Raw genomic sequence first — 17,758 nt, 5'->3', positions numbered from 1 at the left:
TCGTGATGAAGTACTATGTGTCTTTCCATGCCTCGGTACAGGTTTTTGGCCTAAGCGGGCGAGGTTTTCCCTGTACCATTTTGTAAATGCAGAGGCAGTATAAGAAATACGAGATCAATATAAGATTTTGTCAAGTTGAGATTACCATTAGCACCCTTTCGGGACAGGATTATTCAGCATGTGCTCGAACCCCTAGCCAGACTGCATTAGGTTAATAGAATCTTGAATTGAATTGAATTGATCCACGCTCGGATTTCGGAGATAAGTAGTCGATTCGGCGTAGGATAAAAATCAGGTAAATATATAACCTTCACTGCTGTGCAATTGTGTAACAAATAAATGCGGCAAGTCTCTCTACAATCCGCCGGGCAAATCAGAATACGCATTGCAGGTGCCGGGAGTACATCCTGAGCAAATAGCAGAATTCATGAAACTGAACAAAGATGTGTGTATTCTGAAAATTAGAACTGCGCGCGCTTCATATCCCCCTCGAAAGTGGCCACCTTGTTGCTAAGGCGCCATATCACGGGACCCGATGTTAAGAGCGTTAATCCCCACTACCGTACTTATGTGGGGATCCAGTATAATAACCCTTCAGTATTTGCGTAGACAAAACCTTTACCAAAACACCATCGACATATAAGACCAGCCAAGATAAAACAAGCAAAAAATAGGAGCAACGCGGTCCCCCTTTTTTGACTCAAACAGACCCTTCCAACAAAGCACACGCCTTTACTATAGCCTCCGACACGGCCTGAATGTTCGTCACATCGAAGACCTGGAAGTGGTTACCCGGGATGTCGAAGCATCGCACTGTGGCCCCAGTCACTGCTTCCCAATCCTCCGCAGCCGTCCTTACATCCGACCTGTCCTGCAGCCAAGCGTTCTCGATGAATTTGGGATTCATGCCATCTCGCGGGTTGCTAGTGTCTCCATCTCGCCGCCAGCCGTCAGCGGAGCGGAGCAAAATGGCAGGCGGTGCTGGGCTATGCGAGAAGTGCGTAGGCTTGTGCGCGCCCAACAAGGCTGCGCACGACAAGAAGCTCTGATGCGTAAGTTGCCGGATTGCTTTGCCCAGTGCATTTGGCGAGGGTTTTGCGCTGCCGGTGACGGCCTCGATGATGTCGGCTGAGAGAGGATGATGATCCAATGGAGGCGGCGAGTCAATAAGGATAATCCCTTTCACGGCATGGTTCCTCGCCATTAGGATCCTTGCCGCCTCGAAGGCGACGACGCCGCCAAAGGACCAACCGCCTACGAGACAAGGGCCTTCGGTGGTATGATGGACCGTGTCAGCGTAGTTTTCTGCCATCTGACGGAGGCTGGGCCATGCTTCGGCTGTGTTGATAAACTTGGGATCGTGTAGCGCGTAGGCCTGGCGGTTGAGTGACTGCAAGCGATGATACTGCATGCAGACACCACTGCCATCGTGAACCAAAAATAATGGCAGAGCGTTGGGGCTGGCAGACGCGCCACTCATGATGACTTCAGGTTGTTCGGAGAGTTTGAGAGCGCGTGTCACCTTCTGCACCATGACGGCATCGAGATTCAGGACGGGGGAGAGGTTCATTCTAGGGACTCTGCGTGAGTTGTTCTTTGAGGGGGTATACGTTGCCTCTTCGACTTGCTTGTGCACGTTGCGCTATAATAAACAAGCATTAGCCAAGCACGAACCTTACTCGATGGACTCAGCTTACCCCTAGGAGGTCTCTGGCAGAGCACATACCAATCTTTCGACATCGCCAACGGTGCGACAGTTCAAAAGGTTCGCAGCAGATGTGGTCTTCCCATCTTTGAAGATCTCCTCGAGGCGAACTTCAAGCTCCAAGATCATGAGAGAGTCGATGCCGAGATGTTGGAGGTTCGAACTTGACGAAATGGTGTCTGGGCTGGTTCCACAGGCATCGGCGATGATCGCAGAGACATCTCTCTTGCTGACTGGCGTGGCTACCGCACAGGGGGGAGTGCTGGAGCTGGTCATCGAGCTAGTCGACAGTCCTGAGACCGGGGTGATTGATTGAGAGGGAGTGTCTTGAATAGCGCAGATTCGCTCAATGTCTCCAACCGTCTGGCACTCCTCCAACTCTGAGAAGCTGGCATGGGGGAACTTAGTCGAGATCTCAGATTGCAGTTCGATCATCATAAGAGAATCAAATCCAAGACTCTCAAGGCCTGTAGTCTCGGAGAGCACTGAAATTTCCACTCCACAAGTGGTAGCAATCATGGCCCTGACTGATGGTCTAGATGTGTCAGGTATCGGAACCTGGACCGGGTCCTGAGCTGAAGGGGCATAAGATTGCAAAGCCGCTGCTACTGCAGGCTGATGAGCGGAGCCCCCCCGAAAGCTTTTTTGCGGTGATGGCGAGAGCCCTGCCGATTTTCGAGAGCTCAATCTGTTGAAACACCATGCCTTTAAACACTGCCAAAACTCCTTGGGAGTCAAAGGCATAGGCATCTGCAATCGTCAAACGTTCGCTGACGACATCGTTTAGGGTGCCTAAAAGGTTAGATTATGCTCGAAACAAACATTGAGCTGCGTTACTTACAATATACCTCGAAGGTTTCTCCAGGAGCGAGAGATTTTCGAAGGACAGTGGCGGATGTAACCTCCTTACACATGCACAAAATCTGGATGCCGACCCTGATATTGGCAGCGAAGCCTGCGACGTGCAGCAAGACATCCATGAAGATAGCGTTCGCAGCGGGCAGACCAGCAGTACCAAGGCGGTCATCGGGATACTGGCAGACGGCGTGGGTATTCCCACTGGCTCCATCAATTCGAATTGACTGCACCCGCTGGTACGGCTCTGAATAGGTGACCACCCTAGTGAAGACCATTTCGTACATGGCTCTCTTCATGAGGATCTCCTGCCAGGCCCGAGCCGTGTTTGAGACCATCTGCTCTGTCTTGCGAACCAGCATGGGGGAAACACGGGCATACTTCATCTGCAGCGTCGGACTTGACTTGCGCTTCAAGATTCCCTTGCAGTGCGACGTGCCATGATTTGCTCCAATTTTATTGTTGTAAGAGAGTATCTCAAACTCATAGGATCCCTGAGAGCCGTTAAGAGGCTTGAGTATGGCTCGCACCTGCAAATTTGTCAGCGAGAAATGGCTTGGAGGGTTGTGGTAACTATAGAAAAACAGAACTTGCCGTTGCAGTGGGTTCGTCATGATGCAGCAATGGTGCAACGTAAGTCACCTTGGACAAACTCCAGACATGGGCTGTTCCCGATTCGGGCTCGAGGTCTTTTATTGCCGATAGTGCAATCTCATGATATACCGATGCGGGACAAAGAGCATGTTCGGCAACCAAATGCCCAGTGATGAAGTCTTTGAGTAGATACAACGGCGTATCGTAAATCGCCGATCTATCATCTAATGTTGGCTGCTTCACCGTCTTGGCGATGAAACTGTCGATTCGAATGACGGGTTGGACAGCCTCGGTATCGATTCCTTTGGCTGTAAATTCGGATGGGTAGTGGACGCCGAACTCTTGTTTTGAGAATGGGATGCCAGGTATGTCAACGAGATGAGGTTTGGACACGCCATCGAATGGTTTACGCCAGTTGATGCCGGTGGAAGTATTATAGAAATTACACAGAAGCTGTGCCATGGTGCTTGAAGGTGAATTGCCTTTTCGCAGAGTAGGAAGAAGATCGACCGATCTTTTGTCAACGCACGTGCCCAGCATAGGCAGCAATGACGGGTGCGGGCCAATCTCTATCCATCTTGTGGTCCTCGATCCCATATTGGTGGTAAGAAATTCTTGAACTCCTTTGTGGAAGTTGACCGTCTGTCGACAGTGTGACGCAAAGTACTCTTTAGTAAAGGCATTTTCGCCGGCCACAACGGTACGCCCGAGAACGTTCGAGACCACGGGAATCTTTGGTCGGCCTAGATCAATCGTGGAGACGAATTGGGTAAGCTCGGGGAGGATGGGATCCATTGCATTTGTATGGTAGGCCAAGGGCACATCAAGCACCTTGCTCTTGGCCTTGAGGTTCTCACGAAGATACTCCTTGAACGTTTGAAGCTCCTTGATTGGGCCACCAACAACGCAATCGTTTGCGCTATTGTCGCATGATATTGAAAAGCAGGGAAAGAGCTCTGAGTTTTGGATCAGGTCTTGCACAGTTTCAGCCCCAGCATTGACAGCAAGCATGGAGGTTGTTTGAAGCTGGCATTGACCCATCATCAACTTCGCACGACGAGCGACCAAGCTGAGCCCGCTGAAGGTGTCGAGAACTCCAGCAATAACTAGAGCAGCATACTCTCCAAGACTATGATTTCGATAGTCAGTAAGCATTCTCTAAACAAACCTAAGCATACTCACCTGTGGCCTACGACCGCACTTGGAACAATGCTCCAAGACATAAGTAGTTGCGCAAGGGAAACTTCTAAGACGAATATCGCTGATTGGAACGCTTGCAGTTTTTCACACTCCGTGAGTTGCTCGAGTCCGTTTTCTTCATCGGCAGCAGTGATAATTTGGACACACCCGGGATAGTCGCGTTCTTTGAGATAGGCGTCGCACTCCCACACGGTCTTGGCGAAACTTGGGTAGATTCCCATCAGTTCAGCACCCATGCCCAAGTACTTTAAATTTTTTTCAGTAATGCACGCTGTAGTGGAGAGAAATTTCCAGACTTACCTGTGAGCCCTGACCAGAGAAAACAAAAACGGCTCTCGGCTCTTTGACTACTGAATCGGAGATGTGGTGAGGTGTCGCTTTTTGGAGTTTCTCTACCAGGTCATCGGAGGAGGTTGCGACAACTGCGATGCGCATATCGTAGATCTGGCGCCGGCTTGTGCTTGTCGCACAAATGTCTTGGAGCGATTCAAACCTGCCCTTATTCACAATATGCGAGATGAGTTCATCGCGAAGCTTTGTTAGCGAAGCCATGCTCTTGGTGGAGCACCCAAATACGTAGCTGAGCGGGCTACAACTTCCCAAATCGGTCGGTTGTTTAGCTGCGATGTACTCTTGCAAGAGGACAGCTCCGTTGGATCCTCCGGCACCGAAGTTGTTTAGCATCGCCATACGTGGCTGGCCATCGATTTGTGGCCATGATGCCCCTTCTTGATTAATGACAGCACCATCATAACCAAGATTTTGAATGCGTGGATTTAGCACCTTGAGGGATATTTGAGGCGGGATGCGATTATGCTTCATCATGAGGACCAGCTTCGCCAGCCCGGCAGCCCCAGAAGCAGCCTCGCAGTGGCCAATATTCGCTTTGATTGACGTCAAATGAAGGAGATTATCCGGTGATCTATCCTGACACAGGACACGCCGCACACTCTCCAGCTCCACTGGGTCTCCAGCTTGGGTACTGTCAAAGGTTAGCATCAATGCTGCACATATTTTTCACGGCGGAGACTGACCCAGTGCCATGCAGCTCAACAGCAGTGACCTATTACCGTATCAGTAAACTGGCGCCTTCCAGAAGCAAGTGACAGGGCTTACCATGTGAGGGTCAATTCGTGTTTTCCGAAAGACGTGTTTAAACAGCTCTTCTTGTGTAGGGACGTGGGGATGCGTAATGGAGTGAGTGTTACCGCTCTGGTTAATCTCCACAGCTTTGATGATTGCGTGAATTCGATCGCCGTCTGCTATAGCATCGCTGACTTTCTTAATGACAAAAGCGCCGCACCCCTCACCACGACAATACCCGTCGGCAGATGCATCGAACGCTTTGCATTGACCAGATGGGCTCAAAAAGTGTGCACGGTCAAGGCCAAGGTACATCTTGGAAATGTCAGCGGATTCAAACAACACCGAAGAAAGGACATACATCGGGGCTCGTGATCGTATTGACGGCACCAACGAGTGCGGCGCGGCAATCTCCGGCGATTATCGATCTGGCGGCTTGATGCAGGGCAACTACAGAAGAGGAGCAAGCCGTGTCCAGGGTTATGGACGGGCCGCTCCAACCAAAGACGTACGAGATGCGTGCACTTTGAAAGGTGCGCAGAGTGCCTTCTGATGTTAGAGTGATAGTCTATTCATATTAGAAGATTCCGTGTAAGCATACCTGGGCTGTAGTAAACATCAATGTCGTCCTTCATATTCGCAGGGTAATCCAGCGTGGCATTGCCGATCCAGCACCCGAACGTATCACGATTGTTCGAAGGCGTTGAGTCCGGCACGTAGCCTGAATTTTCGAGTGCTCTGAATGCCGTTTGGAGCATTACACGCTGCTGCGGATCCATTGAGCGCGCTTCGCGTGGGGATATATCGAAAAGGCCGTTATCGAATTGGAAAGGGTTTTGAAGGAAGTTGCCGTATCTTGTATTGAGGGTGCGATTAGCACTACCCTTCTTCAGTTCCTTTGCATGGTAAAAGTCATCGATATGGAATCTCGACTCCGGTATCTATTTGCGCATTGCGTAAGTGGCTGTGGAGAATCGAACATGGACTTGACAGACCTCTGAGCATGAGTTAACTCCATCAACCAAATTCGCCCATAATGAGTCCACATCGGACGCATCCGGAAGGTCGACCGCCATGCCAACAATGGCGATGTCGCCTGGCGCCAGTCTGGAAGCTTTGCGGTATGAGTTGGGAGCGCCAGCGAGTGATATCACATCGCGTATTTTCACGTTGCTTGGTAATTGGAAAGCAGATGTTGACATGCCATAGCCGGGGCCCATGTTCAAAATTTCAATCGTCGTTCCAGCAGTGGAAGAGGCAGAAGCCTTATTGACGCTATCGAAGATTGAATTTTGAACCGAGACCCAGTCGACAGGATGAAGCATTATCATGTCCAAAATAGTGTTGATGACAGTACCTGAGTCTTAGATTAGTTCCTGATAGGCCACAAGATGGGAGCAACAAATGACGTGTAGGAGCATTCACTCGAGATACAGCTCTTGGAAAGCTTGTATACATTCCGAGAATGGCCCACGGCGCACGCGAGATCTTGGGCTTACATAGAGGTCCTGCCTCGACGCAGTCTATTGGTTGTCCGTCAATGGTGGAGAGCAACGGGGCAACAAAAGCCACAGAGGTTGACATCGAGGGGCATCGCTGTTGAAGATCCTCATATATAGTTTGTTTAAGAGGAGCAAGCCTGTCGCAGACATGGTAAAGCGAGCGTACGTTTGTTGCCCGAGTGCGACACTTGGGAGGGAGTTGGGTGGAAAGGAAATCCTGGAGATGTTCTCCAGTCCCGCTCAAGGTCACGCAATTGGGCGAGTTCAAAGCAGTCACAGAGACAGTTTGGTCGGTCTTGTTACTGATCAGCACAGTTCAGGAGCGATGCGAATGAATTAGGGGATGTTTACCTGCGTTGTCGAGGTTGCGATGATTTCTTTGGCACGTTCGGCATTGATACCGTCGACAACAACGCTCCAAGGAAGGCTAGGCCCACAAGCGTGAAGGGCCAGGTAAGACCTCCGATAACTTTCGCTACGGATACCGATCCAGACGGAGACGTAGAAGAGGTCTTGAGCTCGAGATAGAAATTCAATAGGATTGCGGGATGTGGAAACGACCGTGGCAGGGAGGAGGCCGGCGCAAAAGGCAGCGACCTCGAGCAATTCGCTATGTTGCGGTAGTTGCCCGAGGTATCTAAGGATCTGCGAGAGATATAATGTAGTGTGTTGTACCACCACGTTTCCATGGTAGCGTTCATTGGGTGAGAGCACCTTTTCGGGTGTGTTAAAGTCCTCAAGATCAATGTCATGGGAGAGGATGCCGGAGCGCATGGCGTGGGAGATTTCAGTGTGAAAGATGGCATGGCAAGCCTGCAAGAGAAGCTGAGACTCAGGTAGCAACGCATCACGCGCCGATGCGTCTAGGCTAGACTTGGAGAAGAGTACATCAGAGCCAAGACCGGCGAATACGGGCGTGTGAAGTGACATATTTCAAAAAAGTTGTTGTGAGCCTTGTCTCTTTACCAGGCCGACGTGAGAAAAGGGCTTGAACATTACCTGGACTGCAATATATACAAGCATGGCGGCAAATAATCTGTGTCGGTCATGATGCCATTTGAGCGGACCTTGGCCTTGCACAAAGGCATGCTAGGGTCGATTGGAAAGCATTTGCTTCGACTGCGAAAGGGACGATAGATATGATTGCCCGATCGGGTTAGCCTAGAGTAAGCATGGCTCGGAAGAGTGAAAAGAGGACAATCGAGGACCCCACTCCGCAAGGAGTAATAGGAATAGGGCGGAGTGAGACTTCTGGGAAATCGGCTCCGTAAAAAGGCTTCAAAAGCTGCCGAAAGTAGTAGCCAGTTTGCCGTTTCCTATTTTGATATAGTAATATGACAGAATTACACGTATTGTATACTACATATCATAAAGTTACAATTTCATATTTTATTTTTATCTCATTTATCTTGATTCCAAGTAGACCGAGAAAGATGCGAAGCTAATGCACCAATTCCTATACTAAAAGGAAGTAAGACGGCTAATCATCCTATAGCTATGTCTCTAAATATAACGGAAAGCCAAGGATGAAATTGAAGATACAAAGATACGATAAATTAGTGTCAGGTACCATAAAAAACTTCATTTTAAAATACATATATTTCCCGTATTGTATCGCGAAAGTCACTTCAATTCCAAAGATGGAATCGCCCTCGTTCTGTATTCGAATCTGAAACGGAAGGGCTATGGCACCCAGATTACCCAAAGGAGTCCATTACTGCTGTCCCGACAAGCTTGGTGCATTACGAGAGGAGACTCTCGTCTATCTGCCATCGGCGTCGTCTCTTTCAACTACATTTGATAGACATTGCATCCACCCTCTCTCTTCTTCTATCTTTCTCGCCGTTATCAAAAGAATAATTGACCTCCACGCAGCCATGGTAGGCCTCGGTAAAGTCAGCAATGGTGACAAGCCATACCAGCTCCATCTCGTGGTCATAGGCGCCGGTCTCGCCGGCCTTTCGGCAGCAATAACTACAAGTCTTGAAGGCCACCGCGTGACCGTGCTTGAGAAAGTATCGCAACTACAGGACGTAGGCGCCGGTCTTCAAGTGACGCCAAACGCCACGCGCCTGTTGAAACGCTGGGGTCTTTTCGATGAGCTACGCAAACGTGCCGCTGCGCCGTCGTCCTTGACCGTTCGCCGGTACGACGGTAGTGTCATGCTCGCGCAAGAGGACAGCTTTCAGGAGAAGATGCAGGATAAGTACGATGCGCCCTTCTGGAATCTCCACAGGGCGGACTTGCAGAAGGCTCTCGTGGGCCGAGCAATCGAGCTTGGTGTTGAGATCCGACTCGATTCTGAGGTGATCGATTTCGACTTCTCTGCAGCAACGGTGATGCTAAAGGGGGGAGAAATGGTACACGGCGACGTCCTTCTGGCCGCAGACGGCTTGTGGTCGCGTAGCAGGAGCCTCTTCATGCAGAAAACAATCCTCCCGAGCCCGACCGGCGATCTCGCCTGGCGCATCATCCTCAACCTCGAAGACCTGAAAGACCCGGAGCTCGTCGAGTGGGTGTCGAAGCCGACGGTCAACTTCTGGATCGGTCCCTATGCCCACGCGGTGGGCTACTCTGTCAGGGGCGGGAAGCAATTCAATCTCGTCCTGCTCTCGCCCGATGATCTTGAGAAAGACTTGAGCAGAGCGGAGGGCAACCTTGATGAAATGAAGAAATTGTTTGCAGCGTGGGATCCAATGTCAGATTCCTACTTTATATCTCCACGGACAAAGAGCTGACCCAAGAAGCTTGATGAAGTTCCTTAAATGCGTGCAGAGTGTGGACAAGTGGAAATTAATGCACTGTAAGTCACATCCCAAATGCCACAAGAATATCTCTGATGGATCTGCAGGTCCCACGCTCGACCAGTGGAGGAATGATAAGGGGAATTTTGTCATGGCGTAAGTCACCATGCGTCCACTCTCAAATACTCAAGCGATGCCTATGCAGTAAACCGTCTCTCTTACACTTTTCTAGCGGCGACGCCTGCCACCCGATGCTCCCCTACCTCGCTCAAGGCGCCAACTCCTCTCTCGAGGACGGCGCCGTACTCGGACGCCTCCTCGGCCACGTCAGACACTCCGCCGACGTTCCTCACGCCATTAAGCTCTACGAATACCTGCGGAAGGAGAGAAGCCGCACCATTGCGCTTGAGACGTTCAAGCAGGTAGGCTCATCGGTTCATGTTAGTTCCCACCGTGCCATCCTATGCTGACATGCACTTTGCATCCCCGCAGCGCGAGGTCTTCCACTTGCCTGACGGGGAGGCACAGCAACAACGCGACGCCGTTTTCGCCGCCGCCATGGTCAGCGGGCCCACACCCGCCTTCAGTAGCCGCTGGTATGCCGAGACACCCCTGATTTGTGCTTGAAATTGTTGGAAGTTGTAATACTGATCATTGTGTCGCGGTAACAGGACGTGTCCAGCCTTTCAGCCCTGGCTTTATGGTTATGATGCGTACGCTGAGGCTGATCGGGCGTTTGACGCGACGAAGCAGTAATCTGCAGGGGGGTCTCATACATAAGCCGCTTTTCATTGAGATTCGACGACTAGATCCATATTGTGTTGTTAATGAATGGATGAAATTATTGTACACAAACCATTATGGCATGGACTTGACGAACGCGTTGTGCGATATCTCTATAGTCGAGTGTAGTGCATCATGAAGCCTTTCGCCAACATCTGGGCTGAAGACGCAAACTCGAAGTGCTAAGTCTTTCGATCTGTAGATGGCTACCTCTTACGTAGAATCTAGGATTGCCTTACAGTTCTTCAGCATCCTCTCATTACGATCGTCTTCTCTTCTTCGTCTTAGGTCGGCATGTGTTGATGAAATACCATGTGAGGAATGGCTGCAAAGCACATGCAAGAGACTGCAGGGGAGGAGCATTGTATGTCAATAAGTGAATTCTGCGAATAAGACTAGAAGTGCAGACAAAAAACTGCACAGACGCTGGCCACATTAGGAGAATTGCACCCGGTGAGTGTACCCCCATCGGGTTTCGGTGGACTTTTCGAAATGCCCTCAGGATTCCGGATACGCCCTGCCTAATGTGGTAGCGGGCCTGACTCTGAAATGGTAAAGATTATACGCAGCGTACAGTATTGTAACGAGCACTGCATACAAAACTCTCCTAAACTCGAAGGTTTGCAGACCCACTTCGTACCGGACCCCGCGTCATTGCTTGAAACAATACAGTCTTATCGCTGTTACAACCTGACAAGCTGCGGGTCCCGAAGGCCCGAAGTTTCAGCCTCGTGTTGCTACATCCGGAATAGCCATAAGGAGGACCGAGGGATCCATCAACTTCCATAAGGATGACTCGATCTCGGGAACTGCCCGCCATGGTTCGTCATAGATCGGCCTTCTTAAGTCTGACATCTTCCCCTTCCAGTTAGAAACTTCCCACGCAAGACTATGATCGACAAGGCCCCCAATATCATCGCAATGTAATATTCAAGTAGAGTAGACATAAAGGGCTCCTTAATGAATTTTGGGATAGATTGAGAATCAAGTATCTGTTCAAAAATTGTGATTCTGATGACCATGGCATTCCAGCTCGTATCCACGCTTACAGGCTTACTTTCATTCGCTTTGGCCTATGATCCAGGCGGTTCATACCCTCTCGGTGCTGGCGGCATCTTGAAAAACGCCACCGATTATCTGCCTTATCCGCTTGCGAACTTCACAACTCCAAATGTAAATCCCGCGAACCTGCCCAAAGGGTGCCAGAATGGCCCTCACTCCCGAGGCTGCTGGGGCAACTACTCCATCGACACAAATTACTACGAAGACTCGCCTCGTACTGGAGTGACGAGGGAGTACTGGCTTGAGGTCCTCAACAGCACCGTGTCCCCAGATGTGCGTCCATGCCCGCGTTTCCCATCTGTCGATACTGACTAATTCCATCAGGGCTACAAAATGGGTGCTCTCACTTTCAACGGTAGCATGCCCGGACCACTGATCGAGGCTGATTGGGGTGACGAACGTAAGAATCTTCTCCCTGCAAAGCAAGGCCATTCACTTAGAATGCCACAGTCGTTATCCACGTCACGAACAAGTTACAGACCAATGGCACATCTATTCACTGGCATGGCTTTAGGCAATTGAACAACAATGACGCAGATGGTGTTCCCGGTGTCACCCAGTGCCCCATCGTAGGTCTTTCTCGCGCAGATATAAATCCAATCTAACGCGACGCAGCCACCCGGAGAGACGTATACCTATAGATTCTATGCCGAGCACTATGGAACAGTAAGCTTCCTTCAATCCACGTAGATGCGTTACTTACGATCTCCAGACATGGTACCATTCCCACTTTACAATGCAGTACTCTGTGGGTCTTCAGGGTCCGATGATTATCCATGGACCTGCCACGGCCGACTATGACGAAGACTTGGGAACTGTCATCCTACAAGACTGGGCGCATGAGTCGTTCTTTGCCTTGTGGTGGTACGATCGGGTCTTCAAGCCCCCAACGCCTCAACTGCCTCCCTCGCTGGATAGTTCTCTCATCAATGGCAAAAATGTATTCCCCTGCGATAATAAAGATCCTCGATGTGTCGGTGGTACCAGCCGTCCTGAGTGGCACTTTGAGAAGGGCAAAAAGTACCGTATGCGCCTCATCAACACCGGTGTTTACTCCAACATGCGATTCTCCATTGACAACCATACCTTGACCGTCATTTCCATGGATTTTATACCTATAGTCCCCTATAAGACCGACAACGTAGGTCCATCATTCCACATATTCACTCTCCCATACTCACAGTATTCAGGTCGCCATCAGCATGGGCCAACGTTACGACGTCATTGTCGAAGCAGATGCAGACGTCGATAACTATTGGCTCCGGTGAGTGGTTCCCTCACATTTACAGATCTCTAAAAGCTGACTTTCTACAGTGGGACCTGGCAGGAGAAGTGCTGTGCAAATCAGCAGGCCAACAACACTCTCGGTATTATTCGCTATGACTCTTCCTCGAAAGAAGATCCCAAGACGAAGACCATTGTCAACACGTACCCCGACAACTGCCGTGACGAACCCATGGAGAGTCTCGTCCCCCACGTCGCCCTCGACGTTGGCAAGCCCAACGAGATCCAGCAGCTCAACCTCAGCTTCGTCACCCCGCCTGCGCCCAAGGAATTTTTGTTCACGCTCAACGAGAACTACCTCTGGGTCAACTGGTCCGCACCGACGAACCTGCTCCTTCTCGACGATGTTAACAAGTTCCCCGACGAGTACATGGTCTTTGAGAACCTCTCCAACGACAAATGGGTCTATTTTGTCTGGAATGACCACTCAGGCCGCAACAGGTCGCACCCCATGCATCTCCACGGTCATGACTTCTATGTCCTCGGCACCGGCCCGGGTAACTTCACCTCAAAGTCGCCTCTCAATCTCAAGAACCCGCCGCGCCGCGACACGGCAACTTGGCCCGAGAGTGGTTACATGGTCATGGCCTTCAAGACGGACAACCCGGGCACCTGGCTCGTCCACTGCCACATCGTATGGCATTCAAGTGAGTCTCTGGGTCTCCAGTTTGTCGAGCAGCCGGGGCAAATGTCCGCCCTGCACCAGAACGCATCGTACATCCGTGACACATGCGACAAGTGGAACGCTTTTTGGCCTGGGCCAGGAACGTACGAGGAAGAGGACTCTGGCATATGATCGGGGAGAGGGAGAAGAAATATGTTGAAATATAGGCCGCTGACAGACATGGACGCGCGACTTTCATCTCGCTCCTCTCGTGTTCGTGCTGGTGGGAAGAGGTTGTGCACAGCCTTGTATAAAGTTGACAATCAGAACGAGTAAATTCCTTCAAATGTGGCTTGCGTAAATAGCCAAACCTAATAGCTACTTTGAGAATTCCAGTTTATCCTTTCAGATGCGTCGTCAAGATTGAGACCTGCTCTTGAAAATAACGTCAGGGCATCGCAAGGCTTGCAGCCCGTGGTTTGACTTGATTCAAGCCGGGTGGGAAACATACAAACCTTACCGTTGATTTAATGCGTACCATACCGTGAACCTGTTATTTGCGCAGGTATAATGTATTATTTGTTTTGTAAGAGTGCTTCAACGGGCTCTCCTAACGAGCTGCTCCCAGGTTTACATTCTTATGACCTAAGTAAATAGCAAGATTGTGGCTCCTCACTTCTGCTTACTACGCATACCTTTATTTCATGTGCGATTCCTAACATTACGAAAGGTGCCCTTTGCAATTAAAACATAGGGTTAGGGGGGTCAAAATGGTCCATAGTGAACGTTAGGATCTTCAGATGGAGAAGAGTTCAAGTAGGAGATAGTGAGATTGGAGTAAACAGGGCGTAGAAAAAAGCCGCAAGGAAGTGATTCTTGGGCTTTCTATATTGATAGGTCTACTTAGATTATCTTCATGTTTGGATTGCAGAAAAAGGTTTTCTGGTAGAATTCTAAATCAATCTAGTACGGGGATAAACAGCATGGTTAAACAGCGTGCTTTAATGGGCTGGTAAACAAACGAAGAGGCGAACATAGGAAGAGGTGTGCATGCTATAAATCCTTGAATAAAGTTAGAGTATTTGACTGAATTATGATAGATCCCAGAGGCGAGTAATGGGTCCCCTGAACTTCAGGAGGTAAACGGAAAATGAGAAAGGTTTTGACGTGAAGATCGATACCGCGCCTGGAACACAGAAATGTGCTACTCTGGGTAGCTGACAGCCTAGGTAAACCAGCTGGTGTTTTTATCTCACGGAAGTTTTCAATCCCTACGTGTTGGCCACTAACTGGGAAAGGCCTTAAATCACCGACTACCAATTTAAAAACACGACGGATGAACATGCTAGGCAATATGAGAAACGGGGTTTCTGCGTTGAGGAAACAAACATTCTGAGTTCAAATTAGTGGCGTCCAAAGGTTTGCAGAGAATAGCATCACAGATGGCCTGGTGTTGTAATTTCTAGTGAGTGATGTCCAAAGTAGAAAGTGCGTGCGATACTCATTGTGGGAGAATTCAAATCCTAGCATAATGTGTCGTGAGGGTGAAGTTTCTCTAGAGCAAAGGGCAATATTACTTTGAAGATGGTTGTGACTGACACCCTTTTCCTTGTCCGCGCGTCGCAAATAGATTTCCCACAGCGAAGGCGCCAGTAACTAATTCTAGGTGATTAGTCATTATCAGGCAGTGGGATCCAAAAGTCGGAATGCAATCATTGGGGCGGAAGGTGATAGCTCATTGCGCTCCCTGACAATTCACCCCTCTCAGTATTGCCTTATCTCCAAGGCAGCCAGGTCCCCCCCCGCATACTCAACCGAGTCGGTACTGTTCTGTCCGTTCGCACCAGCAGACCCTTTGTACCTAGTGTATCCTCAAACGGCCGGGGCCTTAGGGCAGAGGGCAGGTGGGCTCGCAGGAGGTGGGCACTGGAAAGAAACTTCCCCCGGGAGGAGTACCGGAAGTACCCTTCAGGGGGTACTTTTCTCCTCTGGGTACTTCCCAAGGAGAAGATCTCTTCTCGACTGCCTTAGGGAGAAAACCTCAGCTCGTCTGAGACCGCCGCTCCTTGCCTTATTCGGAGCTCCCAAAGAGGGAACCCGGTGGCAGGATAGCCTTGCCCGTCGTATTCGCGATTCAAAATGACCTTCGTTCGCCCTAACAGAGCGGCACCGGCCATCCTTAGCCAGGCTCGGCCCTGTACAGTGTGAAGATGTGGAGTTTTCTACTACTCTGGTCGGCCGTTGTCGTCTGCTCAGCCGTGGCTAAAGATGTGGAGTTTACGATCAACTTAACGTGGGACTATGGCGCCCCGGACGGCTTCAGCAGGAAGATGATTCTCATCAACGGCACCTCGCCCGGTCCAGCCCTCCTTCTAAACCAAGGAGACAACGTGAAGGTATGAATAGACGCCAGATAGGCATGATGCTACAGCCGAGGATTTGTTCGCCTGGGGCTGACAGCGCCTTGTAGTTCCTGGTCCACAACAATCTGCCGAGCAACACCACCATCCACTTCCACGGCATCACGCAGCTCAAGACACCTTGGTCTGACGGTGTCCCCGGGATTTCGCAGAGACCGATTCTGCCGGGGGAGTCATTTCTCTATCAGTGGACGGCGGATGACTATGGCACGGTAATTGGAATTCACCAACACACCTAGTCACATCTTCTAAACAGCCGCAGTACTGGTACCATGGCCACTACCTCTCCGACATTAGCGATGGTCTGTTGGGTCCCATACACATCAATCCTAGCCCCCAGCAGCCCCTGCCATACAGTCTCATCAACTCGTCGCCGGCCGAAGTGGCGGCAATGGCAAACGCAGCGACTCATCCCCAGCTCGTCACGATATCAGACTGGAGTCATCTGGACTCGGCGGCCGTGTTACAGGCAGAGATTGACACCAACCTCGACTTGTACTGCACAAACTCGATCCTGATCAACGGGCGAGGCAAGGTGAGCTGCCTACCCATATCGAAGTACATGTCGCTGGCAACGCCCGACACCCTACAAGCCCTGAACGGGCAAAACATCACCGCGCAAGGCTGCTCGCCTCCTGGAATTGCCGAGATTGAGGGCAACTTCCAGTTCAACCTGAGTGCGCTGCCACCCGCGTTGGCGTACTCGTGCGAGGCCACCAACACCACCCAGTCCGTCTTCTATGTCAGCAAGACCGACCGTTGGGTCAGTTTCAACTTCATCCTCGGCGCCTCCGTGCAGACCCCGATGGTCTCCATCGACGACCATGACATGTGGATCTACGCCGCAGACGGCCAGTTTGTGCAACCGCAGCGCGTCGACGGGATGCTCATATTTAGCGCGCAGCGTTACTCGGTGCTCGTCAGACTCAAGGACAAGCCCAGCTATGACGCCTATACCATGCGCTTCTCCAATGTGGGAGGCAACCAAATCCTTTTCGCCACGGCCCTGCTTTCGTACGCTCCGAGAGGCAAGATTGACACCATCGCGCCAGACTCGCACGCACTCTTCAATCAGGCTGGCAGCGCGATCAATGGCTCAGTCGTTACCCTTAACATGAGCTCCCTCGCACCATATCCCGCTATAAAGCCCGCGCAAGACGTAGATGCGACGCACATATACAAGGCCAGCCGTGATGGCGCCGCCTGGAAATGGACCCTGAGCGCAAGTCCAATTCCCCTTTCTTCCTCCCTCCCTTCTAATAATCTGAGAAGCGCAAAGCTGACCGAAGACCAGGGATCCATCTCCTACCCAATGTCCATAACGGACGGGTATCCCCTCCTCTTTGATCCCAACAGCACAGCAGCTCTCAACTCCAATCTCACAATCCGCACCCTCAATGGAACTTGGGTGGACATTATCGTCCTGACTGATCCCGGTAGCCAGAACCCCACGCAGCCACCACATTCGTTCCACAAGCATAGCAACAAGTTCTTCATAATCGGCAGCGGTAAAGGCGACTTCAATTACACCTCCGTCAAGGAGGCTATGCAGGCGCAGCCCGAGTCCTTCAACCTCGACAACCCCCCATTTCGCGACAGCTTCGTGTCAAGTGCCGTTTGTGAGTCTCCCTTTTGAGTATTTAATATTCCTCCCCCTGAAGCACCCCGATCGCGTGTGTGTAGACAAGCTGGCTGACCCCACGCACGTAGCGCCGGGTATGCCAACCTGGATCGTGATTCGCTACCAGAGCATGAACCCTGGCGCCTTCATCCTGCACTGCCACATCCAGCCTCATTTCGCAGGCGGCATGGCCATGGCAATGCTCGACGGCGTAGACAAGTGGCCCGCAATCCCGGCTGCGTACCGTCCGGATGGCAGCGGCACCGGGATGTAGGGTTGTGAGTCGCCATCCGAGCACTGG

At 50.9% G+C, this 17,758-nt stretch overlaps 4 protein-coding genes across 4 annotated transcripts; 3 read left to right on the top strand and 1 right to left on the bottom strand.

The window, feature by feature from the left end:
* Positions 1–700: 700 nt before the first annotated feature.
* N7533_011593 (polyketide synthase) lies at positions 701–7,869 on the bottom strand (the record flags this gene model as incomplete). The annotated part of the gene is made up of 14 exons (XM_057108243.1): positions 701–1,642; positions 1,727–2,232; positions 2,315–2,497; positions 2,547–3,090; positions 3,284–4,283; positions 4,337–4,599; positions 4,655–5,336; positions 5,389–5,417; positions 5,471–5,752; positions 5,799–5,983; positions 6,039–6,378; positions 6,433–6,794; positions 6,937–7,234; positions 7,291–7,869. The coding sequence occupies 14 exons, from the start codon at positions 7,867–7,869 to the stop codon at positions 701–703; spliced, it is 6,195 nt and encodes a 2,064-aa protein (XP_056955621.1).
* A 947-nt stretch (positions 7,870–8,816) lies between these two features.
* N7533_011592 (FAD binding domain protein) lies at positions 8,817–10,439 on the top strand (the record flags this gene model as incomplete). The annotated part of the gene is made up of 6 exons (XM_057108242.1): positions 8,817–9,637; positions 9,687–9,742; positions 9,791–9,839; positions 9,916–10,105; positions 10,176–10,279; positions 10,355–10,439. The coding sequence occupies 6 exons, from the start codon at positions 8,817–8,819 to the stop codon at positions 10,437–10,439; spliced, it is 1,305 nt and encodes a 434-aa protein (XP_056955620.1).
* A 1,041-nt stretch (positions 10,440–11,480) lies between these two features.
* N7533_011591 (laccase 2) lies at positions 11,481–13,608 on the top strand (the record flags this gene model as incomplete). The annotated part of the gene is made up of 7 exons (XM_057108241.1): positions 11,481–11,801; positions 11,853–11,928; positions 11,979–12,097; positions 12,144–12,194; positions 12,241–12,669; positions 12,719–12,792; positions 12,843–13,608. 7 exons carry the CDS (start codon positions 11,481–11,483, stop codon positions 13,606–13,608), a joined length of 1,836 nt encoding a protein of 611 aa, XP_056955619.1.
* Positions 13,609–15,626: 2,018 nt separating this feature from the next.
* Positions 15,627–17,731, top strand: N7533_011590 (multicopper oxidase; the record flags this gene model as incomplete). Its single annotated transcript, XM_057108240.1, has 4 exons — positions 15,627–15,812; positions 15,887–16,048; positions 16,099–17,455; positions 17,520–17,731. The coding sequence occupies 4 exons, from the start codon at positions 15,627–15,629 to the stop codon at positions 17,729–17,731; spliced, it is 1,917 nt and encodes a 638-aa protein (XP_056955618.1).
* Positions 17,732–17,758: the final 27 nt, after the last annotated feature.

This window comes from Penicillium manginii (assembly GCF_028828005.1).
Source record: "Penicillium manginii strain IBT 31320 chromosome Unknown utg000008l:1.0-3226943.0:1.0-3228205.0, whole genome shotgun sequence".
Classification (NCBI taxonomy): Eukaryota; Fungi; Ascomycota; class Eurotiomycetes; order Eurotiales; family Aspergillaceae; genus Penicillium; species Penicillium manginii.
Note: the sequence above shows the minus strand (reverse complement) of the source record. Positions and strands in the feature narration are given on the sequence as shown.